At 47.9% G+C, this 26,274-nt stretch overlaps 1 protein-coding gene across 2 annotated transcripts; it reads right to left on the reverse strand.

The window, feature by feature from the left end:
• Positions 1-26,274, reverse strand: SPARC (secreted protein, acidic, cysteine-rich (osteonectin)). 2 transcript variants are annotated; one of them, XM_011931628.1, is made up of 10 exons: positions 26,000-26,274; positions 14,818-14,887; positions 13,282-13,344; positions 11,821-11,908; positions 10,260-10,381; positions 8,329-8,449; positions 5,975-6,108; positions 4,928-5,076; positions 2,648-2,791; positions 1-2,154 (listed from the first exon to the last, which is right to left on the reverse strand). In XM_011931628.1, the coding sequence occupies exons 2-10, from the start codon at positions 14,872-14,874 to the stop codon at positions 2,088-2,090; spliced, it is 945 nt and encodes a 314-aa protein (XP_011787018.1). In that variant the 5' UTR covers positions 14,875-14,887; positions 26,000-26,274; the 3' UTR covers positions 1-2,087. The 2 variants fall into 2 exon arrangements, with proteins under 2 accessions (XP_011787018.1, XP_011787019.1); XM_011931629.1 differs by having other exon boundaries at positions 2,643-2,791.

Here is a 26,274-nt window from a genome sequence, read left to right on the forward strand (position 1 = left end):
GAGCTTTTATTATTTTAGCAATCTTAACATAACTTAAGAGAGGGGAAATGACATCTGGAGATCTAGGTATGTGGCCCATTGCAATTGAGCACATTTTCTGGGTCTGTTTCTCTAAGGGGAGTCTCAAAACACCAGCTCAAAATATGACACATATGACACAAAATATGAACATGCATGAGCTTTGAAAAGTGCTCTGTAGTCTTAATGATGATCTAGAAGAGCACTGTCCAATAGAACTTTCTGTGATGATGAAAATATTCTACATCTAACCTGCTCAATAGGGTAACCACTGATCATGCACGGCTCTCAAGCACTTGAAATGTTGCTGGTGTGATTGGGGAGCTGCATTTTGAATGTTAATTAATTTAAATTTAAATCTTAAAAAGTTATACGTGGGTAGTGGCTGCCGTACGGAACAGTACAGCACTAGAATAATGCTGTGTCCTCCTGTTACACACACTCATGGTCTCTCCTACTCTCCCTTTATTGCGCCTGTGACATCTTGCAATTTATATTTGGTTGTGTCATTATTTAATGTATTCCTCTGGACTCTAAGCTCCAAAAGAACAAATGTTTTGTCTACTTTGCCATAACTGTGTCTCCGGTGCTTGGCATGGGACCTGGTACAGAGTAGGTACATCATAAATATTTTGTGAATGAATGAATGAATGAATGAATGAATAAATGAACGACTATGATTAATAAAAGAACATAGCTGCTCAGTCTGGTGCTGATAGTGGTGGTAGTGATAAAAAGGGTTAAACCACAGGTCATTAAATGAAAACAGCTAAGTTAGTGCTTACAGGAACCATACACTCCCTGTGTGTAAACATGTCGGTGTGTGTGCAGGTGTGTGTATGCAAAACATAATAATGTGTTTGCAAAGATTTGTATTTTTGTAGTCGTGTGTAGACATGTATGCTCATGTGTTTGTGTGTCAGGATAATAAGGTGACTAAGACTAAGACACATGCAAATCACCCAGGAAGGCAGTTTCTAAGTCATTACTTTTTATTTTGAAAGATTCGTGAAACTCTTCACACCATGGTGAGAGTTTGTATGATTAATAAGAAGCAGCTTTTTCATGAAATGCTTGGAGGTGAACGAGTTCTCAGCCTGTGAGATCCGACCATCCCATTAACTTTGAAGTTTCTCTTGATTAATAGAAGAAAAAAAGGGAGAATGAAGAAAAGGAGGAACATGCTAAAAACCTTATGACAGTCATCCGAATGCAGGAAAAGAACAACCAATTCACCAACTCCACTTTTTCTATTTTACAGCTTTCTACATCTCACTCTTGATTTTGGCCTTCCTGGCTGAAACAGCCTGGCAGTCCCCAGAGCCCCTGAGAAGAGCCCTGATTCTCCAAAAGACAGAGGAGGATAAGCCCTGCAGGATGCACTGACCACTTCCCAGAGAACTGACAGTCCATGCTCCCAAAAGTTTGAACCAACAGCCTAGTGTGAAAAGAAACTGCACTGAAAGGTAAAGGAGGAAATGGTGACGAACTGGGCTTATGTGAGAATGTCTATATTTTCATAACACAGCCCCAGAATCTTTCTCTCAGTGACAGCCTCAGGCAAACCACGTTCTGGTTGGTGGGTTCTGCAGAGACCTCTCCCACCACTGAGCCGCTAGTCCCAAAACCATCCTTGACAACATCGTGTGTCTGTTACTTCCCTTTGCCCACCTCCAGGCCACCTGGGGAAGCCCACAGGCAGCCAGTACCCTGAAATGAAATGAACACAAAGTCTGACTCGGTGAGTATTAGTTTCAAACAGAATACTAGAGAGAAAAGTTGAAGCTGCAATGTGTGTTTAAGGCAGAGCCCAGCAGATCCATGTCCACCCACATGCCAATAAGACAATGGGCAAAGCTACAAATGGCAAGAGAAAAATGGGACTATTAATGAGTGTGGAAAAGGCCTTAATAGTTAAGTTACAGCTAAGAATGTCATGTCTTGGGTTAGAATTTTCATTTTTAGCACCGTTAAAGTATTCACTTAAATCTATGTTAGCACCTTGTCCCCAGGCAGAACAACAAACCATCCAAACATTTTAAACATTGGGGGAAACAGGAAGGGGAGGGTTAAAGAGAGAGAATCCGGTACTGCGGAAGGAGTGGATTTAGATCACAAGATCCTTGTCGATATCCTCTGCAAAGCAAGAAAAGAGCAGGGTTAAAAATAAGGCTGTGTCGATGATGACGCACTTCCCAAGGAGTTGGTGGACTCCCACCCATCCCCAGGGACAGGGGTCTAGGTGGCCATCCAAGGTCACCCAGGAAGTCAGTGACGGAGGAACCTTGCTCTCCCTGTCTCTGGCCTTTCCCTGTCTCTTACACACGCTGCCAAGTTACACTTCCTGTTTCCTCTCTGTGTGCCTGCCAGTTCCCAAAATAGTGTTTAGCACAGGGTGAGTGCTAACGCTGGAGGAAGGGAAAGAGAGAGAGACAGTCGGATGGACAGAGAAGGATCAGGAAGATGCCCAACAAACCGGAGTCAAATAGGCAGACAGAGCAGAGACAGGCAGAGAGGACAGACAACAGACAGACCAAGAGAGCAGAGAGCGTGAGGATGACAACCCAGAACCCTGGGAGCAGTGCTTCTGCCCATGCCTCTTGCTCCTTTGTTCAGACACTCACTCTGCTTGATGCCGAAGCAGCCGGCCCACTCATCCAGGGCGATATACTTGTCATTGTCCAGGTCACAGGTCTCGAAAAAGCGGGTGGTGCAGTGCTCCATGGGGATGAGGGGAGCGCGCAGTGGGGCCAGCTCGGTGTGGGAGAGGTACCTGCAGGGAAGAAGGCAGGAGAGGGTCTGAGGCATGGAAAAGCTCCACACCCAGCCTAGGGAGGCAACCGGGGAGTTAGCCTGCCCCAGAGCGTGGAGGAAAGGATATTTAAAGCAGGACAAAAAGCCAGAATCCCAGGTCTACCCCTAGCTCTGCCACTGACTGCTCTGAGACTCAGAGAACAGCAGTGCCCCATTCGGAACCTCAGTTTCTCCTTCCAGCAAAGAGGAGGAGTTAGCCGTAATTACTAACAGCCCTTCCAGCACTACGGTTTCATGGGCTCAAAAACAAAGGTCTTTTTGGTGTTTTTGACTGTTTCCCAATTGGCTGAGAACTGGGGGCACAGAAACTTAAAATCAAAACTCAGCACTTCTGCTATGGGTAGATCAAAATCTGGCATGACACAACCCTGTATATTGTCTATGGACACACATTTATGTAACTATAAATGCCTAGTAAAGGGTCTAAAAAGACACACCAATCTGGTGACAGTGCCGCTGTCTGGGAAAGAATGTGGAAAGGGACTGGGATTGGCAGTGAGGGTTAATGGGAGCTCTAACCATCTTCATAGAGCTTTACTTGTATATCCCGTAATGTCTGAGAGGGAGGTCCTTTGGATGTCTCTCCCACTGTCCTCCCTCCCTATTCTCCCTGCTGGCCTTAGACTCCAGAGCATGTGTATAATTTTTTTCTTTGTTCCCCAGAGCCCCCAACTACTTCTCCCTAAAACACTCTCCCCGCCAAGGATCTCCAGGGAACAATGTGACTCCAGTTGTCTTCTTAACCACTAGACCTCCCGGCTCCACCCAGCTCACCAAAGAAATCACACAATGTTTGAACTGACAGGAACCTTCTCCTCCCCTTCATTGTACTGGTGGAAAACCGAGGCCCAGGGAGGGGCAGGGATGCAGGCAAGGTCACCTACAGCCCTGGGATGGGAGGAGGAAGAAGTGGGTCCCCTTGCCCAGGCTGGAGCCGTTTCCCAGATGTGCAGTCCTTGCACCCCATCTGGAAGCCTCCCTCCAGGCCCTCTGTTGCAGTGGGATCCAGTTGCTTTGCCTGAGCTCCAGATGTTCCCCTTTGACTTTTCCCCTCCCTGCCACAACGAATGACTCAGTTGGATCCCAGCCATGGCAAGAGCCTGGGAGAGAAGAGGCTGCGAGATTCCCAGAGCTCAGGAGACCCCAGCCCTCGGGATCACTGGCAGAGTTGGCGGACTCCAGGCACATGGGCTGGATAAAGAGCAAGGGGTGAAAATCCTAGAGAGGAGGTTCCCTGGGTATGTGAGCAGGGCACCCTTTCTTTCTCCTGTGTGTGATGCTCTGCTTCCACAACCCAAGGACAAAGTGAAAACTACTCTGGGAAGGTGCAGGTGTGGCTTGCTCTATCTGAGGCTGAGCAGGGGCTCTCACTTCATCATCACAAGAAAAGTTCAGAAGGTAGTGACAGGGTTATGAACAGAGTATGAGTCCATAAGGACAAGGACCATGCCAGCTCTGATTGCTGTTCAGTCCCCTGCCTAGAATAGTGCAGGGCACAAAATACACACTCAGTAAGCATTTGCTAACTGACCAGCTGCCTGCTTTTTCTGCAGTGCAGTTGCACAGTGCCTCATAACTCATTTGGACAAGGGACAAGAGTCCTCAAACTGGGGGCTTGCAAAATAGAAGGGATTTTTTGGATAGCTTCCAGCGTCAGTTGCGCCCTGTTGGGGCTGGGCCTTAAGACAGGGCTTAGACAGTACCAGGTGGCTGCACTGCCCCTGGATGTTCTGCTGAAGGACAGGGAGCATATGGCTGACCCCACCTTGTCCCCTGCCACTCCTTGGAGCCTGGTACTCCTTCCTAACTCACACTCCTTCATTATCCAGATATCCACGCCTAGTACTTGCAGGATTATGGAGCTATTTTAAGCTCCTACTGACTTGCACCTCGGCATGAGAGTGTCTTATTGGCTTCTTTCTCCCAAGTCCACATCTTTTCTCCAGACGTCTCATCCTTCTGCTCCAATCCCCAGGCAAACTGTGGATGCCGGGGCTGGGAGCAGCAAAGGCTGCTGAGAGGCTTTCTGGCCCTAGCTAGTGCACCTGCCAGCCTTCAGCCATGGCTCTGTCCACTCTAGGGTCTGGGGTCTTACCCATCAATGGGGTGCTGGTCCAGCTGGCCGAACTGCCAGTGCACAGGAAAGATGTACATGTTGTAGTTCTTCTCAAAGTCCCGGGCCAGCAGTTCCACGGGATGGTCTCCTGCCTCCAGGCGCTTCTCATTCTCATGGATCTTCTTCACCTGAGGGAGTAGAGACCGTGTGTGACAAGAGGTCCACGGAGATTGTCTGGACCAGTCGGGCCCTCCCACCCCTGCCAGAAGGCCAGAGCAGGCAGAGACTAGCTAGACCAAAGCTCACAATGAGGGGAAGGAGGTGTCATAGATGGGTACCAGCATCTCATTCACAAAAACAGAAGCCTGGGATGATCTCAAAGAATTCGCCGTATAGCTACCCACATCAAAATCACCTGGAGAAGTCCAGGCACACTGGCTCACGCCTGTAATCCCAGCACTTTGGGAGGCTGAGGCAGGCAGATCACCTGAGGTCAGGAGTTTTGAGACCAGCCTGGCCAACATAGTGAAATTCCGTCTCTACTAAAAATACAAAAATTAGCCGGGCGTGGTGGCATGCCTGTAGTCCCAGCTACTCGGGAGGCTGAGGCAGGAGAATCACTTGAACCCGGGAGGTGGAGGTTACAGTGAGCCGAGATCGCACCACTGCACTCCAGCCTTGCAACAGAGTGAGACTTCGCCTCAAAAAAATAAAATAAACATAAATCACCTAGGGAGTACTTAGAATGCAGCTTCTTAGGCCTTGCTTTTTAGAGACACTGTTTCAGTGGCCTGAGGTGGGACCAAGGAACCTGCATTTTATCAACATCCTGCGGTATGTAATATGCTCTTTAAAGTTTAAGATCCACAGCCTCCAAAGGAAAAAGGAACAGGGCTGTGTCTCTTTTGTTTAATGCTAAGTTAAGCAAAGGGAGCAGGTCTCTGGGAGGAGAAGTATGTGTCCTGGTGTTCAGGGGTGAATGCACGCTTCAGAGCAGGATGCCACCCTGCAGTTGGGGGCCCAGTTCTAGGAATGGGACTGGATCTTCGCCAGCACAGGGCCAGCAGGGCCAGAGAGACCACTTACCCGCAGCTTCTGCTTCTCAGTCAGAAGGTTGTTGTCTTCATCCCTCTCATACAGGGTGACCAGGACATTCTTGAGCCAGTCCCGCATGCGCAGGGGGAATTCGGTCAGCTCAGAGTCCAGGCAAGGGGGGATGTCTAGGTTCCAAACATAGGGGTGGTCAGCGCAGAGCCTGACTCTCCCTGCCGAGAGCCAACCAGCTGCCTGGGCCGTGCTCCCTACCCCAGGACCCCCACACACACCACCTGCATTGGTGGCCTTGGCACAGTGGCTCAACCTTTCTGGGCCACAGTTTCTTCACAGGACAAAGAGCAGAGGAGATTATGTATGGGAAGAATGCTCTAAAAATGCATTGTGCAAAGGCATGGCTGCTGCTTTCTCAGCCTGATCTCCTCAGATCAAGGAAACGGATGGCTCCTGATGGCTCCTGCACCTAACTGGGTGCTGGGCTTTGGGTGTGATTCTAGCTGAGACGGCTTATGTTGTTCATGTCAACCATTGGCAGGTGTTTGAAGCTGGGAGGCTGAGGGATCACATATCCACAGGCCCAGCTTGGCAGGGAGTGGGGAGTAGAGGAATCAGGAATGTGTAACCACCAGAATCTTCTTAGAAATGATTCCAACCTGGTCTTTGGAACTTAGAATCACAAATGCAGACCCGAAGATTTCATCCAAGTCCACACTTTTCTTTTTCTTTTCTTTTCTTTTTTTTTTTTGAGACAGCGTCTCACTCTGTTACCCAGGCTGGAGAGCAGTGGCACAATCACAGCTCACTGCAGCCTCGGCCTCCTGGGCTCAACCAATCTTCCCTCCTCAGTCTCCTGAGTAGCTGGGACTACAGGCATGTGCCACCATACTCAGCTAATTTTTTTTTTTGAGATGGAGTCCGACTCTGTTGCCCAGGTTGGAGTGCAGCGGTGCGATCTCAGCTCACTGCAAGCTCCGCCTCCCGGGTTCACGCCATTCTCCTGTCTCAGCCTCCCGAGTAGCTGGGACTACAGGTGTCCGCCATCACGCCCAGCTAATTTTTTGGAATTTTTAGTAGAGACGGGGTTTCACTGTGTTAGCCAGGATGGTCTCGATCTCCTGACCTCGTGATCTGCCCGTCTTGGCCTCCCAAAGTGCTGGGATTACAGGTGTGAGCCACCGCGCCTGACCCAAGTTCACACTTTGTACTGGACTTGTTAGAGGTCAGCATGGAGAGAAGGGACTTGCTCAAGGCCACATTGTCAGAGCCCCATCCAGCAGCCAGGGCAGTGTGGTCGCCTGGGGGCTTAGGGTCTGCTCTTCCCTCATCACTGGACCATGGAAAGTCCCCTCTGTGAGGCCACCTTCATTATTAGCTGGGGGCTGGGAGAGAACATCTGGTGATAAAAACCTTAGGAGTTGGAGTGAGTGGGCAACACGCCTCAGGGGAAGCAAAGTCACTTCGTAAAGGCTCCTTAAGACAGGCACTCTAGTCTCATTGTCCAGGGACTTCCTACCCACGCTTCTTCCCCTAACCCTGCTTCTCTACTCTGTACCTTCTCAATTGCATACCCGGGGCCCCACGAGGAGAACTTTGTTTCCCCTACGTACTTTTCTGCACCCTGTGCACCTGAGGGAGGTGAGTGGCTGTCCTCATTGCCATCGGGCCAGAATATACAAGACCCACAGTGTGGATGTTGCCTTGGAGTGGGAGCAGGTGTGGTCTTGGAGGTCTCCCATCACAGGGAGGATGCTGAACAAGGGACTTGGCCCCACTGAGTCTGTAGCTGGGATCACTAACCAAAGATCAGACCGCACCCTGGCATCCTTCCCCAGACAACGGGCTCCCAGGTTTCTGGAAGAGGATGCTTATCCTCTCTCTTCAGAGGGCAGATAGGAATGTAATGGAGTAAAAGGTGATGATATGACAGTACCGAGTAACAAGCCCAAAGCAAACTGACAGGCATAACCCTTATTTTAAAGCATTCAAATTTAGATATTTCAAACTATTTTGTAGGCCCAGGTCAAACATCATTTTTGCTTTACGGTGTTGAAGCAAGAAAAATGCAAGCTAGCCTTAGAGAAGAACTTCTTCCTCTTTAGAGAAATGAAATGCGGTTGTCTCAGATGCTAGTGAGAGACTCCAGAAACCCTCCCTGATGCTGACCTTCCATAGTCGCTCAGTCCTTCCCCAGAAAGTACCCTGACCTCAGAGGTGAGAGGAGCCGACTCATAGACGATTACCTCATTTTATAAATGGGGATGCTGAGACTCAGAAAGGGAAAGAGATTTGCCCAAGATCACCAGCATGGGGGTGGCAGAGCCAGCATCAGTGCCAGCTCAGAGCTCTCTCCCCAAGACGGGAGTCTGGAATGGCCCAAGGACACTCACATTTGCAAGGCCCGATGTAGTCCAGGTGGAGCTTGTGGCCCTTCTTGGTGCCCTCCAGGGTGCACTTGGTGGCAAAGAAGTGGCAGGAAGAGTCGAAGGTCTTGTTGTCATTGCTGCACACCTGTTGGCAAAGGACAGAGCACCCCCTCCTTCATTCCCAAAGCCCTTAGCTGATACCACTATCCTTGTCCATTTCAGAGATGGGGATAGCGAGGGTTAAGCAACGAATGTCATTAGCCCAAGGTCGTACAGTGAGTTGCGGTAGGGCTGGGACACAAATGCACTCTTTGGGTTCCCAGGTCAATGCTCAGCCCAGGCTGAGAGCCATCAATGGTCTTTGAGCAGAGGCATGACTGAGTCAGGTCTAAGACACAGGGAAAATAAAATCCTGGAAGATATTTGAAGAGAAAGTTAAAGACGGGAATGGGAGAGAAACAAGAGTGTTCAAAGAAGAGTTAACATAGCAGGCCTGGAACTGTTATCCTTAGAAAGGCCTGCTTGTAAGGTCAGCCTGTGGCTTGTGTCTGGGAACTTAGCTGGGAAACGGTTCCCTGCACTGCTGTAAATATTTCCCTAACTGATAAGAGTGGCTCACTATGCCTGGACTGTTTGTACAAACAATCTGGTTCATGCTGAACATCTGCTTTCCTTCTGGAAGAGTGAAATTCTGGTGCATGCTAGGCAAAGGGTACCTATGTGACCAGCCTCCAATTAAAACTTTGGGTGCTCTCTAATGAGCTTCCCTGAACAGAAACATCACTCACATGTGGCTGCATCTTTGTAGCTGGGGTAAGAATGCACTCTGATGACCCCTCATGGGAGTAAGTCAGTCTTCACTCAGATTCTTCCAGACTCTGCCTGTGTCTTTTTCCCTTATGATCCAGCTGTATATCCTGAATATGTCGCTGTACTAAACCTTAGCTGTGAGTACAACTGTATGCTGAGCCATTGGAGTCCTAGTCAATCTCTGAACATAGGAGTGGCCAAGCAGAGATGTTGAGGGCTGGACGAGGGCAGTGGCCGTAAGTAGCTGTGTTAGGAGGAGGGGAGCCTGTAGTTGAACATCCTGACTGTACTTACTTAGTATAGCTTATATGTCACTACAGAGGGAGAACTGATGGGCACTGGTGACTGGGCATTGGCAGTGGGGAGGGTGAGGAAGAAAATGTTAACAATGATATTAAAATGTGGAACCCAGAGGCTATGTAGTCTCTGGAGAAACTGAAGATGGAGAAGCCAGATGGAGGTTGTAGGAACAATGTTGGCCCCAGATTTGCTGCCATGAGATAGACTGCCACCAGCATGATGGTGGGCAGGAGTAGGCACTCAAAAAATATTTACTTGGACAGAGGGATGGATGGATGGATGGATGGAGGGAGGGATGGGTCCTACTGGAGAGAAGGGACATATTTGAGAAATAATTTAAAAATAAGTAGCATTTATTGGATACTTGTTATGTACCAAGCATTTTCTGACACATCTCCACAACAGTTCTATGAGATAAGGACTATTTTTATCCTCTCTTTGGACGTGAGAAAACTGAGACCCGAAAAGGTCCGGCAACTTAGCTGAAATCTCACAGCTAACAAGTGATGGAGATGAGGTTTGAAGTCAACCTTCGGTTTGGCCCCAGAACCCGTATATTTGGACCTGATTCCTTGCTGATGCTCTTATACTCTTAGCTCTAAGAGTGTGGCATAGGACTTGGAATCTGTTGGTGCTGTTAAAGTCTTACTGGTTGCTGGAAAGATCCAGTGCCAGGCAGAGCACTCTGACTCATCCCCTCTTTCCTGCTGGGACTAGGTCTAGTAAGGGGACTTCTGAGACTGGCGCTGCCCCCATAGAACCACCAAGCCAACAGTTTCCTGAGCAGACATCCTGTATTCCGAAGTGCCCAATCCCTACCCCCGCCCCTGTCTCTCAGCCCTCACCTTCTCAAACTCGCCAATGGGGGCCGGGCAGCTGGTGGGGTCCTGGCACACACACATGGGGGTATTGTTCTCATCCAGCTCGCACACCTTGCCGTGTTTGCAGTGATGGTTCTGGCAGGGGTCTGTAGGGCAGAAAAACAAGGGAATCAGCATCACCTAGACTAGCACATCTACCCCCATCCTACCTGGACAGATCTCAGGGATGACAGTTTTTGGCAGTGGTCCCCACTCTGGACTTTGGGCAGCCCTGAGTCCTGCCTGCTCTTACACTGAGCCTTGCAGTCAGCATTTAGGGGAGCAGCTGGTTCAGCTGGGGATTGGAGGTTTAGCTCGAGATAGAGGTCAGACACTTTTGAGGGGCTGGAGGCTCAGTCTGGGACCCAAAAACACTAGATGCCATATGGCCTTCCTGAAGATTGAAGCAACCATTGTGTTCCTGGGTCTCCACTGAACAACTGCAGTGAGGCATTTCTGGATTCCAGAATAGGCTTTCTAGAATGGCTTAGAAAGTCAGCTGTTGACACTGAGCCAGGGAGCGGTGAGGCCCAACAAAACAGACTTAAGCAGCTATAAACGAAAAGGGAGAAAAGCCCCAAGGTCCATGCTAGACAATAGAGCCTGGTAAACACCGGATGAGGTGGGCGTGGAGGCGGGAAGGAACATGACTCAGCAGACGTCCCTCTGTTCCAACAGAAACCGTGTGCCCAGCTAGATCGAATATCATTAACTATCCCCTCAGGATGAGAGCTTAATAATGTGGCCGTTACCTAGCGATGCTTTATTTTGGGTGTTTTAATAATCCTTTAGTGGATGCCTACTCAGCTTGTCTGTAAACCTTCTGACAGCCCTGGGAGGAGGTTCTGCTATCTTCATCAGCCCTATATGAGAGATGAGAAACTGAGGCTCCGAGATGCTAAGCAAGCTGCCATGGAGAAACCTAGGTTCAAAGCTTGGTTGGACTGCTTCCAAAGTCCATGCTCTTAACCCCTTGGGTACAAATGCCTTGCACCTAGGGCTGCAGCCAGAGCCCCTAGGTCATTTCTCTCCCAGGGCACTAACACATGGATAGCATGGTATGGTTTATGTCAGGTTGCATTTCCTCAGGACCTCATTTCCTTGGGTTGTGTGAAATAGAATGAGCTTATGAGTGTGCAAGTTCCTGATCTCTTCTCTCAGATCTATTCCTCTGTGGGGCACGGGCTGAGACAGAAGCAATGGGGGATTTTGGCGACCAGATGTGATCAGCAACCTCCGTGGGACTGGGAAACTCAGCTTTGGACTCAGGGCAAAGAGCTATGAGGGGAGAAGGCCATTTTCAGCTGGAGAACTCTCCTCCCTACCACACACATGCATGGCCTGGAAACCGATCTTGCCGGGATCCCAGGGGACTCAGTGTCACAGTTTCCCAGTCATTAAGTCAAAGCCGTGTTTCCTCCATAGCCCACTGAGGACCCCACCCTGCATTTCTGCTGGAAGGAGCCTCATGTAGGCTGTCCTCATGCCCCAGACCCAGGCAGCCAAGGGCAGCTTGGATGTGCCAAGTCACAGGGAAGGGACGTACTTTCAGCTACCACCTCCTCTTCGGTTTCCTCTGCACCGTCATCAAATTCTCCTACTTCCACCTGGACAGGATTAGCTCCCACAGATACCTGGAATTGAGAGAGAAGAATGGGTAAAATGGTCCCCGCTCCCATCCCAGACCCATAAGGGTAGCTGAAGGGTTCCAGGTCACAGAAAGCACAAATGCAGGGTTGGGAATCCAGATTTAATCTATAGGCCTGTTGTGTTTCGCAGTATGCCTGGGATTCTGTTGAGCTGCCTTAGAGGCCACCAGGGGTGTTAGGGAAAGAAAGCGTGAAAGGAAAATATATCTTGGACCCCAAAATCACTAAGCTACGGGGAAAAGTCAAGTTGGGAACTGCATAGGACAAACCCGCCTCCTATTCTATGCAGTCATCCCTCTGAGGCTCACCCGAGACAAATGCTTATCTGATTGCTTCCTCTCCCCTATTGTTTATGTAAAAATGCAAATTCACTGAGCCAGATTAAATTGTGTATTCAGGGGAAGGCTGATCAAAGACTCAAAAGAATGCAACCATTTGTCTCTTTTCTTCTTCTAACCTGGAAGCCCTTACTTCTCAAGTTGTCTTGCCTTAGCGAACTGAACCAGTGTACAACTTAGACATATTGATTGATGTCTCATGTCTCCCTAAAATGTATAGAAGCAAAACGTACTCCCGACCACCTTGGGCACATGTGTCAGAACTTCCTGGGGCTGTGTCATGGGCTCATCCTTAACCTTGGCAAAATAAACTTTCTAAATTGACTAAGACTTATGTTTACAAGAGGGTGTCAAGCCTCCACCCCTGCCAGTCACACCCAAGCATCTCCCCTTTCCTCTGTGTGTGTGTGTATGTGTGGTTTTTATTTTTTTATATTTTTTTTGAGACTGAGTCTTGCACTGTCGCCCAGGCTACAGTACAGTGGCGAGATCTTGGCTTACTGCAACCTCCGCCTCGCGGGTCCAAGCAATTCTCCTACCTCAGCCTCCTGAGTAGCTGGGATTACAGGCACACGCCACCACGCCCAGCTACTTTTTTGTATTTTTAGTAGAGATGGGGTTTCACCATGTTGGCCAGGCTGGTCTCTAACTCCTGACCTTGTGATTCGCCTGCCTCGGCCTCCCGAAGTGCTGAGATTATAGGCGTGAGCCACCGCACCCGGCCTCCTGTTTTATGTTTGGGGAAACTGTGGGTAAACATGGAAGAACAGTTGTTCTACAGCTTAAAAAACAAAAAGTTTAAGGTCCTGGCCCCCAAACGTAGGGTTCCGTTGAAGGTTTGGGAAGCATTCAGGAGTGTTTCAGGATGTGGGGGATACTTAGGGTTTGCATCTATGCTATGTGTGTACATGGAGATGAATGCCCCACTCTAGCATTGAGACCCACAGCACCCGCCCTAATTTCTCAGGGCACAGATACAGGTAGAGAGGGGCTAAGGGGCTGTAGTCACTGCCCACATACCTCGGTCACCTCTGCCACAGTTTCTTCTACCACCTCTGTCTCATCAGGCAGGGCTTCTTGCTGCTGTTGGAAAGAGAAAGTAGGGTTCAGAGGGGTCAGGAATAAGGCCAGCTGCACCTCCAAAGTGCCTGTGGCCTGAGAAACAGGCTAGGGGAGCTTGGAGAGCAGCTCACTGGAGATCCCCAAAGTTGTGTCTCACAGACTGCCATGGGTGAGGGACAGGACAAAGAAGGAGCCAGTCATGTGAGCACCGTGGAACACTCAAGCAGCTCTCATTTTATGTATTTTACATCCAAGGTGTCTACCTAAGATTTAGCTTGGAAAAGTATTTCTGCTGCTTTGATTCTTATAAAGTCTGAAAATCACTGATCCAGACCAATTCCCTCACTTTACAGTTAGGAAAATTGACATCCAGAGGGGATGACACTGTGAATTTTAACAGATATCATCTTCCTCACAGTCTGATATTATTATTATTATTATTATTATTAGGCAATGTTTCTTGCCATTTCAACTTGGAGTAGGAGAAAGCAAGAAAACACACAACTTTGAGGCCCCTAGGTGGCTGGGGCTGCTTCAAAACTTAAAGCCAACTTTGAGAAACTTTTGCCTCCATCTACCAGCCTGATCAAGATTGCCAGGGTCTGCCATCACTCCCACTTCTTAGTGAAGAGAGGATGAGGGGATCACAGGTTGAAAGAAATTGCACTTTTTGCCTGTCCTGTTTCTTTCTCCTCTCCTGGTGAAGGCTTCCAGATGGGCTGTGGATAACTACTCCTGTCCTCTGCATGCAATGCTTGGAGAAGTTATCTGTCAATCAAGGGGCCCCACCCTCCTCTGGCCAAGAAGTTGCCTCAGGACCCAAGCTCAGCCAGACTGGCTCTCATTTTTTGAATTTTTAAAAATCTTGTTGGCACATTCTCTCAAGATGTGAAAATTGCTGGAGTTGATTCATTCAGATAGCAACATCTCAGAGACTGTCCATTAGTTCTTAACTCCCAAAGCCTAGATTTGCCCTTTTCCAGTCCTCCCCAAGGCCTTTAACATAATAATCTACCTCTGTATCTTCCCCTCCTCCACCAGTTTAGTTAGATTGAACTGTTGCTTACAACCAAACAACCCTCACTGTTTCAGAAGCCAACACGTTCCTCTCTCTATAGCTTGAATCTCTTCTAACACCACCCCTACCAGGAATCCCCCACATCCCGTCTCCTGCCTGCTTGAATTCCTCATACGACAAAGAGGTCATTTCCTTCTAAAGCAATCCTAGTTCATTGCTGGGAGGCTCTGACTACTAAGAAGTTTATCTAACATTACATGGAACTCTCTCTTCTCTGAAACATCACCCAATGGTCCTCATCCCAGTTTTTCTCCTGAGCTTATTAAGAAAAACAAATCCTAAGAAAAAAAAAAAAGACAACTAACTTGAAATGGGGAAGTCCCTGTTCCCTTTCAGCATCCAGGGCTGGCAGGCTCAGAACCCCTGGAGCTAGTGGTAGGAATGAAAATAAGAAGATATGATATTTAGGTACTTACAGGGGCTGCCAAGGCCCTCCCGGCCAGGCAAAGAAGAAAGAAGATCCAGGCCCTCATGGTGCTGGGAACCCTGTGGGGAGGAGAGATTGAGAGTTCAGTGAGGGTGAGACTTCCTTATGGAGATTTCTGAATTCCTGATATGTGCAAGATAATGTTAGATGGTACAAGTTAAATGATAGTGAAAAACATGAGAGGAAGTTGGTTCCATTTAATAGTCTTTCAATTCTGCTTATATGAGAAGAAACTCTCAGTTTGGTGCTAAGATATCTTGAACACCTCCTTTATACTCATCTATCTCCTTTTTTTAACAGAGAGAACAGGCCTCCAGCTCAGAGCTTCCACAGGAAATTATATCCAGCTGGAACTGAATAAAGTTGTTGTTCTTGTTTTTTTTAAATGTGTTTGTTTTTACAGTTTCCTTCTATTTATGACAAAGGTACACAGAGTTTTCCATTTATGGTAATGATACAAAATCTGCTTTCATAATACATTTATTAAAGTTTTAAAAAAGTGATTCAACTAAGGTGATGGGCTAATTAGCTAAGTTTGGGCAATGCCAAACCAGACCATCTTCAAGGTCCCTTCAATCTCTGATATTCTAAAATTATTTTTTTCCCTAAACCCAATCTCTCCTCCTCCTCCTCTGTCGCCTCCTCCCCCTCCTTCCTACTCCCTCTGCAATGGGAGAAGTTAATAGGCAGCAAGTTCTTGCCAGTTTGAGATAATGAGATCCACATTCTAAAACAAAGAACAATAGCCTTGGAATGTAACCCATGGAAACTTGAGGGTGGCCACATTTTTCTCCATTCTACCCAGAAGGGATAGCAGTTCTTTAGTCCTGTAAGGAAACCATCCAGATGCTTCCATGTGTTGCAGAGAGGATGTGTTGAGATCTTGAAAATACCCCTGTTCTGGTAACTGTTAAGGCCTCATTCTCTAAATGGCAAGCTCTAGACTCTAATACTCTCATGACTATAAGGGATGTTGGAGCAGCATCTTCTCTGAGGATTCAAAACCAAAATACCATTCCTAACAGAGGCTCTGTGGTGGAGACACTTCATTTCTTGAGCTAACTAAATGGCTTTTCATTCTCAAGTGACTTTAGAAAGTTCTTTCTTTTACTGATCTAAATCTGCCTCCCTCAAACCTTCTGATCTGTCTACCCTGCCTCCCCTGCAGCCACAAAGAACAAACCTGCTCTCTCTACCCACAAATAGTCTTCCAGTCAGGAGCAGCAATGGCCATGTCGTCCCTCTTTTTTCTCCCAAAACCTCCCTGTCAGGCTCATCATCCCTTAATTCTTCCAAGACTTTTCAACTGACCAAATGGTGGTGGGAGGTAACCTGGCATCGTGGAGAAGAACACTCAGCTTGAAATTAAATGCCAGGGGTTCTTGTTCTACCACAGTAGTATCTTGATGTACTGGTTAAGTCTTTTGGTCTGTCTAGACCTTGGTTCCCCCACCTATCAGTTGAAAGGGGTAGAATACGTGAACTTTGAAGTGGCAGCCTCGGTCCTTAAAAGGCTCTTAAAACACCCCAAGAACATTCTGATCTTGACACATATCATCTCCTCTGGGATCATTTGGCTTCACTTGTACTATAGCATTTGGGAAGCAGAAACAGGCAGAGGAAGAGCCGACTTCGTAATGGTCCTTTCTTGGACTTAAAGAGACACAAAACCTCACCCCCTATTGCATGGAGTGAATGAAATAAAACTAACAGAAATTTAAAGGACCTGGGGGTTTGGTATTGCTTCACAATGATCCCAAGTTTCAGAGGAGTCTAGTCTTCCCTTTGGAGGCAGTCTGTGGAATGTTCCTCCCCTCACACAGTTGTTCACTTGTTCCCCAGGCTTAAGTGGAAAAATCTCCCTTCTTGCTTCCCCTTTTGGAAGACACAAGATAAATAACTCCTGCATGTGGCTTGGGACAAATGGAACAGAAAAGAAAACATCAAGGAAGGACTTTCTGAGATAGTTTGAAGTCAAAGGATCAAAGTGAAATGGCAGCTAAAACAAAACAAAAAAAAGTCACCCTGTCTGAGCTACAATGACAGGGAAGTCATGTTATTGAAGAAATAGCCCAGCTAGGACTGGAAATGTAGTAAGCTTCAGATTAGAAAGACAGGAAGACAGACATTTCCCTGAGTCTGTGTCCTGCATATGAGCAGTGTAACCATGCTTCCCTGTGACCAGGGGAAGGTTTCACTGGGCAGTTCTTCCATCTATCCTGCCTCCCCATCTTCCTGAATTCCTTTTTCAGCTGCACACTCACCCTCCCTTGCCACCCTCATCCCTGCTGTTGCAGCCAGAAAAGAAAAATAACTCTAAGTCTTACATTGCTGCTTCACAGTTTCTAAAGCACTGTCACATAACACTGTCTCCTAGAGCTTTCTGACAATGCTGGGAAGGAGGCAGACAGTCATGGAAGGGTTCTTAGTCCCGCTGTCCTAATGGGGAGTCTGAGGCTGAGAGGGAGGAAGCACTTGTCCAAAGTCATGCAACATTCAGGCCCTCTCCAAATAGGCAAGCGTTCTCGCTCATGGACTTGGGGTGAGCCTAACAGGAATTATGCTCAGACAGGTGGGAGTAGGGGAGAAATACAGAGAGACTGTTAAGAACAGAATGCAAAATCTTGGAATACTCCCTCAAAGTTTTGGAAGAAAACTGTAAAAACAAACACAAAATTTGGGTCCTGCCCAGTACCCGGTGCTACACCACCAGTCCCAGAGCGCTTTTCCCCCAGATGATGAGATGGGAGGGAAGGGAAGCGGCTGAACTATTCCAGATGCACAGCCATACTCCCTGCTTCCCACGGGATACCTCTCTGAGGCTCTCTAAACCACCACTGACCAAAGAGGCCTGCGTCCATCCTGCAAAGCTAATGGAGTATAACAGTCACCCCAGCAAGGTCAGAACACAGTGTCAAACCCCAGTATTCAGAACTCACCAGCTGTGATCCTTTGCCAATCAAACCTAGGTGTAATGTGCCTGGTGAAAATTTAAATTTCCTTCATATAAATGACCAATATTAAATGAAAACACCCTCCTTTGTATTTCTTTAGTCTGTGATGATGCATACATTTATCATTTTCAGGGTGTTTTCATAATCCAGCATCCGACTGGGGACTCAAGCCATATCTTTCTGCCCAATAGTACAGATGAGAAGACCAAGGCCTAGAGGAAAGGAGAAACCTGCCAACAGCCGATAGCAGTGAGTGAGTGGCAGGATTAGGGTGAGGACCCATGCAACCCTACCCCACCGCTGGCATGTCTCTACCTCTGCACACTATTTCCCTTGGCAGTTACCCACTCCCAGGTGGTCACCTGAATGGGGCTCAGTTGGGTCTTGGACTGGCCTGAGTTCCTGGGAAGGAAAATGCCCAGGGCCAGGGGAGGAAGAGGAGGCATATTTCCCTTGGCTTGGTGGCCATCAAATGCAGACAGTCTTAGCCCCCTCCCGGCCGCCACTCACTGCCTCCTGTTCCGTACATTGAGTCCCTTCCTTTTGCCTTTATTTGCTCTGGAGACTGCTGAAAATCCGTCCTTGGCTGCCAGCAGGACCTGAAGCTGAGGTCACTTCTCTCTCTGGAAAGACTCTGAGGATGGAAAAGTACAGCCAGCCCCCAGGTTTGTCCCTCAAAACATAAAGGGCCTCCTTGGATGCTAAAAAGCCACTGAACATTAGAATAGGGGGGATACCTCAGAATCATAGAATCATGCACTGTGGGTCTCAGAATGATAGACTCTTAGAATGTGAAGCAAAGAAACTGAGTTGCCATCTTTAAATCTTATTTGAGTGGAAAGAACTTATGGAGTAATGCAACCCAACAGGACTTCCCAAGATGATGAACACATTCTATATCTACATGGTCCACTATGATAGCTACTGGTTACGAGCGGTTATTGAATGCTTGAAATGTTGCCAGTGCAAATGAAGAACTGAGTTTTAAATTGTATTTCATTTTAACCAATTTTTTTATTTTAAAATTTTATACAAAAGGACTGAGGCCAGTCCTAAAAATCTTACTTAACCCAGACCTTGTTGAAATACTGTAATAGAGAATAGTGGAAAACATCTTTTTTGTTTTTTGGTTTTTTTTGAGACAGGGTGTCCCTCTGTCATCCAGACTGGAGTGCAGTTGGTGCAGTCTCAGCTCATTGCAAGCTCTGCCTCCCAGGCTCAAGCGATTCTCCCACTTCAACCTCCCGAGTAGCTGAGACTAGAGGCACATGTGACTACACCCAGCTAATTTTTCTATTTTTTTGATAGAGATGGGGTTTCACTATGTTGCCCAGGCTGATCTCAAACTCCTGACCTCAAGCGATCTGCCCGCCTCAGCCTCCCAAAGAGGTGGGATTATAGGCATGAGCCACCATGCCCATCTATTTTTTTTTTTTTTTGAGACGGAGTCTCACTCTGTCGCCCAGGCTGGAGTGCAGTGGCCAGATCTCAGCTCACTGCAGGCTCCGCCTCCCGGGTTTATGCCATTCTCCTGCCTCAGCCTCCTGAGTAGCTGGGACTACAGGCACCCGCCACCGTGCCCGGCTAGTTTTTTGTATTTTTTAGTAGAGACGGGGTTTCACCGTTAGCCAGGATGGTCTCGATCTCCTGACCTCGTGATCCGCCCGTCTCGGCCTCCCAAAGTGCTGGAATTACAGGCTTGAGCCACCGCGCCCGGCCCATGCCCATCTATTTTAATCAACTTAAATATAAAGTGGCTAGTGGCTACCATGGTAGACAGAGTGGTAATAAACTATGAGGCAGTACAGCATAAAGGTAAGCTCATGGGCTCTGGAGTCAGAATATATAGGTTCAAATCCTGGCTCTGCCACTTAGCAATTGTATGACCTTTAGAAATCAACTTTACCTCTTGGGGCCTGAATTTGTTCCCCAATGTGTAAAATGGAAACAACAACATACCAATCTTGAAAGGCTCATGGGTGATTTGCCCAAGAGAATCCAAATAAAGAGGTAAGCAATGTCGTCGTTGGGAAGAACATCTTAAAGTCCGAGGATCCCAGAATCTCCATCCCCCGAAAGAATTCAGTGCAAAATTCCAGTGCTTTATAAGCCCAGGGAGAAAGGGGTGTTTGGGTGGAACAAGGGCATATTGCCCCTGTTGGTCTACGTAAGTCCAGCCTCCAGAGGATACAGTGATGAAGACCAGGCCCAGGGCTGGCCTCTTACTCGGGCAGCTGATACCAGCCAAGCATCTCACTCTCACTATTTGGCTTGGAAACAAGGGCTTCAAAAACACATGTTGCTGGTAAACAAGCCCAAAGTGAGGAAAACAAGTCTAGAGGCTAATAAAGGAAGCCAGGAGCCAGGCCCTCCAGGGAGCTGGGACTCAGAAGGAGCTTGGGCTCTGCTGACGTGGGGACCGAGCCAGGCAGGCCAGAGAGGTGGCCACATGCAGCTACAATGGTGCTCCAGCTCACACCCCCGCGAACAGACATAGCAGCTCAGAAGTGGCCTCATGATGTGGAAGTCAGGAGAGCTGAGAGCAAGTCAGCATGTCTCCCAGCTCACTGTGCGAACTTAGGGGAGTCTCCTCTGCCCTCCAGAACTAACACCCCCAGCTTGTCTGTTTAAGGTCAGTGCTCAAAATTATGTAAGCCAGAAAATCCTTTATTTCAATGAAATCTTCTTCAGAGTCCGATATTTCAAACAGCTGAAATCTTTTAGCATGTGTTGAAACATATGAATGACTATTATCTATTTAATCAGTAAGTGTGAAATTAAAAAACAAGAGCAGGCTGGGTGCGGTGGCTCACGCCTGTAATCCCAGCACTTTGGGAGGCCGAGGCAGGTGGATCACCTGAGGTCAGGAGTTTGAGACTAGCCTGGCCAACATGATGAAACCCCATCTCTACTAAAAATACAAAAAAATTAGCCAGGCGTGGTGGCAGGCACCTGTAATCCCAGCTATTCGGGAGGCTGAAGCAGGAGAATCACTTGAACCCAGGAGGCGGAAGTTCCAGTGAGCCAAGATTGCGCCATTGGCCACTGTACTCTGGCCTCGGCAACAAGAGTGAAACTCCCTCTCAAAAAAATCCACAAAAAAGAAAAGCAGCTAAAAATGGAGTGGAACTGAGGACTGGGAGTCCTACACACAGGGACATTCCCTAAGATACCTTGGAACATCTGTAGTTTCTCCTAGGAACACAGTGTGGAACCCTTGGGCAAGGTGGTCCCTTAGGTTCTTTTCAGCTCTGATTTTCTGGAACAACTTAGGCAAAAGCTTTTTAGAGCATTACCTCTCTCCACTTGCCCCTTGACTCCCTGCTTCCACTTCTATTTCCTGTTGGAAGAGAAGAAGCTAAAGGAAACTTTTAACGTGTGGTAGCTAAAATTTAGGACTGGAGAGCTTCTGGGGCAGCTCAGAGATGCTCCAGAGTTTGGGGCCGGAATCAGCCTGAGATTCCATAAAGACATCTGAGATGCCACGTTTCACTGTGGCTAGCAGAGGCTGGGGTGGAGCTTCGGGCTTCCTCCTTGGCTCCCTCTAGGGGACCGCTGTTGCATCGTGGTGACCACAAATGAAAGGGGGAGAAATAACGTCAAAGTGTCCAGGCTGTTGCATCTAGAAAGGCCTCCGAGATCCCAAAGATAGCAAATATGTGGCATATGTGGCAAACATGTGGCCTCCACCTACCTCTCCTGCACATGTGGCAGACATTACTAATCAATCGCCTGACCTCTTCCCCTAAAGCCTAGAGAGGCATCAGAATCCTGAACACAGTTCTTCTGACAGCCACTACCGATGGATTAGTGATGTTGTCAGGCCACATGAAACCTCTATGTGATGTCTCTTATTGTAGAGATAGAGAAATTGAGGCTTAGAGAAGGAAAACAGGCCGGGCGCGGTGGCTCAAACCTGTAATCCCAGCACTTTGGGAGGCTGAGACGGGCGGATCACGAGGTCAGGAGATCGAGACCATCCTGGCTAAAACGGTGAAACCCCGTCTCTACTAAAAAATAAAAAAAAAAAAAAAAAAAAGAGAAGGAAAATACCTCACTGGAGGTCACATGGCAAGCTGGTGTCTGAGCCAAACTTCCAGATTGTCAAAAACATCCAGATGTTTACTTTGCTTTGCTTTTTTAATCTGATAGGTCTGAAATCCTAATGCCATGACTAACACAAGATGATCCAGGGGGATCCCCAAATGAGAGAAGTTAATACCAAGTTTCTGAAAGAAACCAGCTCTGAAAACAATTGTTGTCTATGTTCATGTTTTCCTTGCAGACAACAACCTCTTAGCTTGATGGGTGAGAGAAGAGATGATTTCCTGTCTAAGCTGCCAGCTGAGGAGAGGCTGTTTTTCTAAATAATTCTGTCAAGTCACTACTTGCTGGCCCTGGCCTTGCAGAGTCCAGCTTTCCCTGGGTTCAGGATTGGGGTTGGGAGGGAGGGAGGGAAGGAGAGAGGGAAGCATCAGGTTCTGTGCTGTAGAAACAAGGTCCTCAGGGTTGCTGAAAGCTCAAGGCCGGTTTTCTCTTCTTTCCTTTGAGACTGACTTTTGGGAGGGAGCCAGCTAGAAGCAAGGGGTCAGCCGCCTACAGGCACATCGCGCAGGGCCTTTGGGCCTAATGACAAAGCCATGTGGGCTGGAATAGGCACTGCAGGCCAGCCAAGGGGAGAGACAAAGTGCTGCTCACCACTTAGTATCTATGGGACTTGTGTGCATGACTGTGTTTCCAAACTGAACAAATGGGGATTGGGGGAAGGCAAGGTGAACATCTAAATGGTCCAAACACCTGGAAGTCTGGCTCAGACTCCAGCTTGCTATGTGACCTCCAGTGAATTATTTTCTCTTCCTGAGCCTCAGTTTTTCTCTCTCTGAGACACAGAGTGATATATGTAGGTGATACATGTAGGTTACACTTCTGTCTCATTGTCATGATCCATATTATGTTTGACTGTGCACATCCATGCATCCATGTGTGACTACAAGTTGCGGTGTGTGTTTGTACACCTGATGGCATGTCTGTATAAGTTACATAGAGCCTGACTGAGTATCTGTCTGTTTCAGCCTATAATAGGCGAGGATCAGAATTTTCACATTCATTAAGATATATTCCTGGAACTTGTCTATAAATCAGTCATCCAGGAAGAAGTATGTGAGTGAATGACTTTCTGTGTCTGCTCCTGTAATGAGGCACTTATTTTTAGCTGAGCCAGTGGGTGCCTGTTGATGAAATCAATGTTTATGCTCTTTAGCCCTATGAGTTTGTACCTGTCCCTGTTTATCTCTGCATATTTATCTACCTACCTAAATGACTTCGAAAGCCAAATATTCTACTGTTTACCTCACATCCTCAGCCCTTTCCTTTCCTTCACCATTCTTTCTTATTTATAGCTTGTTTTCAGCAAGGAAAGCTGTTCTCATGAATAGCAAACCCCAGTCACACTATTGGTTGACAAATCTCTACAGATGGATAAGGATTACAGCATGATGGTTATGTAACCTAAGATCCCCTAGCCCATCCTTTCTTGTTTTCTTTTCAACTGGGGGTGCAGTAAGGGGGTGTTAGAAATGCAGGCCAACTATTCCTTCGAATAAACGCTGTATCTGGGATTTAGGTTTACAGGACTTCAGAGTTAGAAGGGTGCCTGGGAGATCATCTAGCTTAGAACCTCTATTTAACAGATTGGGACACTGCAGCCTCAAGAGAGGAAGTGTCTTTCCCGATGTCAGGCACTGTGAGTCAGAACACACTTTTTTTTTTTTTTTTTTTTTTTTTTTTTTTTTGCATCCTTGGCCAATGCTTTTCCTACATAGAGGGTACAACAGTCTTGGGAAATACACAAGAAGGTCCCCAGATCAAAATGAAGGTAAACAATATTATGATTTTAAACGTTTTCCTGTCAGCACTTCTAGTAAAGGGAAGTTCTACATGAACCCCAAGATAATGGAGCTGCCAGGAAAAAAAAAAGAAAAAAAAAAAGCTGAGAATGATTTCACCAGGTCTTTGGATGCCATTAATCCATCAGTTCTGAAACCCTTTGCATTAAGAGGGAACGCCACAATTTGTGCTTCCCTGGGCATTATCCCATTTCTTCCACACACTATCTACCCTCTAGAGGTGGCTGCTGTTACTGTTCTTTAACTGTAGAGGGAATGGGGCCCAGAAAGAAGTATTAGTTCAAGGCCAAATGGTACCTTCAGGGCATAGCCAGAGCTAAAACCCAAGTCTTCAAACACCCTTGCAAGAGATTATCACGGCCCAAGGCTTCCCCGGAATCCTGAGAGATCACAAGGGCAGGGCCTAAAATTTGCTGCAGTCCTTGAATTTGGGGGTGGGGTACGTTCAGACTGATGTTCTTGGAGGGTTCTGAGCGTCCCCTCCCAGCCAGCAGGCAGAGACCCTGAAAAAAAGGTTACCGTGGCAACTCGCATTCCTCGGAGAGTGAGTCAGGCAGAGAAGAGCCTTCTGGTGGGTGGGACTTGGAGAAAGTTTCAAAAGTTGATTCCTTCTCCAGGCAACCCCCTTCTTCCCCTCCCTCCCCCTCTTTGCTCTAGGCTTTGTCGATGTGGCAGCTGATAGCTGTGAGTTAACTCTCTCTTTCCTCAACCACTCCCTTTTCAAAAGGCTTCACCCTCCAGCAAATACACACGTTTGTTACCAGTCCTCACTCCATCCCCACGTCATGCCCTCTAATCCATTTGAGAATATCTTAAAGCTGAAAGTTGTGAGCACCCATATTCATTCTCTCTCTCTCTCTCTCTCTCTCTCTCTCTCTCTCACACACACAGTGCATACAATTTTTAGGGGCTTACAGATGGCTTGAGGCCCATTCAAAGACCACTCCATAGACCCTGGTTAAGAAATCTTCCTTTGAATATTTTAGAGGACACAAAGCACCTCAAAGAGCCTTCAGTTTCAGCCTTCTTTCTTTACAGATGGGGAAGCTAAATCCAGGGGAAACACTTACCTAAGGTCACACATAAAACGCGTGCCTGAAGCCTGTATCCTACTTCTGCTTTGCTTCTCACTAAACCACCAGCACTTGGGGCATAGAGAAATTTAACTCTAAAGCATTACTAGCGAAAACATTTTCTCTAATGAAAAAAATGCTGTCCTTTTCTGAGGAAAATGCATGCCTCTCTGTTCCCTTTTGGGTAGACTGGGATTCCTGGAACACATAACTCAACCCAGTGCCCCCTTGCCCTTGGAGTCCTTGGAGTCCCTTTCCCTAAGGAAGTCCACATGACAGCCAGTTCGTGGAGCCAGTGGCAGTGAAGAAAGGTAGTGGGTTTGTCTGACGAAGCCCTGACACCCTGACAGGCTGGACACCAGTCTTGGGTGGAGTATGGAAGGGGACCCTGGAAATCTCTCCCTCTTCCTTTCTTCCTTTCCCCCTTCTGAGAACATCTCCCCCAGCACACTCCACCTCCCATTACACCCACGTCTTGCTTGAGGATATCTGATGTCTGGGTTCTTCAGATCTAGATAAACTAAGGGCTACTGCCTGTGTTTACCATCCCAGGGAACTCAGGACAGGAGCAACACCTAGCAGAATTGGCAGAATGGCACTGGAGTTTGTGTATGTGGGGGGACGGAAGGTGGTGTTTGGGAGTGAGGAGAATCAGAGGAAAACAGAAGGCTTCCCAGAGGTGGGGATTAATGGTGAAGCCTCCCCCTTTGCCTTTCGGAGATCAGATGATTGTTCGTGCAAAGTCCCTTTTGGAAAACAGAGCCCCTGACCAACACCCAAGTCTAGGAGGTTTCTTCTCCTGGAATAAGGAACAGGAGGACAGACGCTGGTTGCTGGCCAGGTCCCTATGGCAGCTGTGATGGGATCAGATTCCCAGGAAAGGAGGAAGCTGCCACATTTGCAAAGGGAGCAAAGAGGACAGGCAGGCAGCCTCCGAAACCAGAGAGACAGACACAGGGAGAAACAGAGAGTGAGAAATACTCCCCCGAAGACATAGTGAGATTATTTTCTGTAAACCTATAAGGGAAGACAAAGTTACACAGTGAGTCCACCTTCTGAAAAGCAACAGGCAGACAGGACCGAGGACCATGCTCTTAAGGGGAGCCGTGATGGAGCTGGGAGGAGAGGTGCATCCTCAGCACAGCTTCCCTCCCTTGCACACGAGCTGACGGCGTGAACTAGAGTGTCGGGGTTGGTGCAACTATAGAAGGGAAAGGCTGGGCGGGGGTCACACATACCTCAGTGGCAGGCAGGCAGGCAGGCGGCAGGCAGAGCGCGCTCTCCGGGCAGTCTGAAGGTCTGCAGGAATGTGGAGGGGTTTAGAGACAGGCAACAGGAAACCACTCAGAGCTCTGGGCTGGGTCTATCTCCCCTCCACCCCACGGTCCCTCCTCCTCCTGTCTCCTCCTTCCCCCGACCGCCTCCTTCTCCCACAGCCAAAGCTGTCTCTGTCTTTCATTTCTTTCCTCCTCTTTTTGCGGTGGGCTGTCTGCCTCATCTGTTCCGGGGCTGC

Source organism: Colobus angolensis, unplaced genomic scaffold (assembly GCF_000951035.1).
Source record: "Colobus angolensis palliatus isolate OR3802 unplaced genomic scaffold, Cang.pa_1.0 Scaffold90, whole genome shotgun sequence".
In the NCBI taxonomy this organism is placed as follows: Eukaryota; Metazoa; Chordata; class Mammalia; order Primates; family Cercopithecidae; genus Colobus; species Colobus angolensis.

Coding starts and splice junctions, on each gene's coding strand:
- SPARC (XM_011931628.1), bottom strand. CDS start 14,874: ATGAGGGCCTGGATCTTCTTTCTTCTTTGCCTGGCCGGGAGGGCCTTG. Junction 8,450..10,259: donor CCATTGGCGAGTTTGAGAAG/GTGAGGGCTGAG, acceptor CTTTGCCAACAG/GTGTGCAGCAATGACAACAA. Junction 5,077..5,974: donor CTGAGAAGCAGAAGCTGCGG/GTAAGTGGTCTC, acceptor CTACTCCCTCAG/GTGAAGAAGATCCATGAGAA.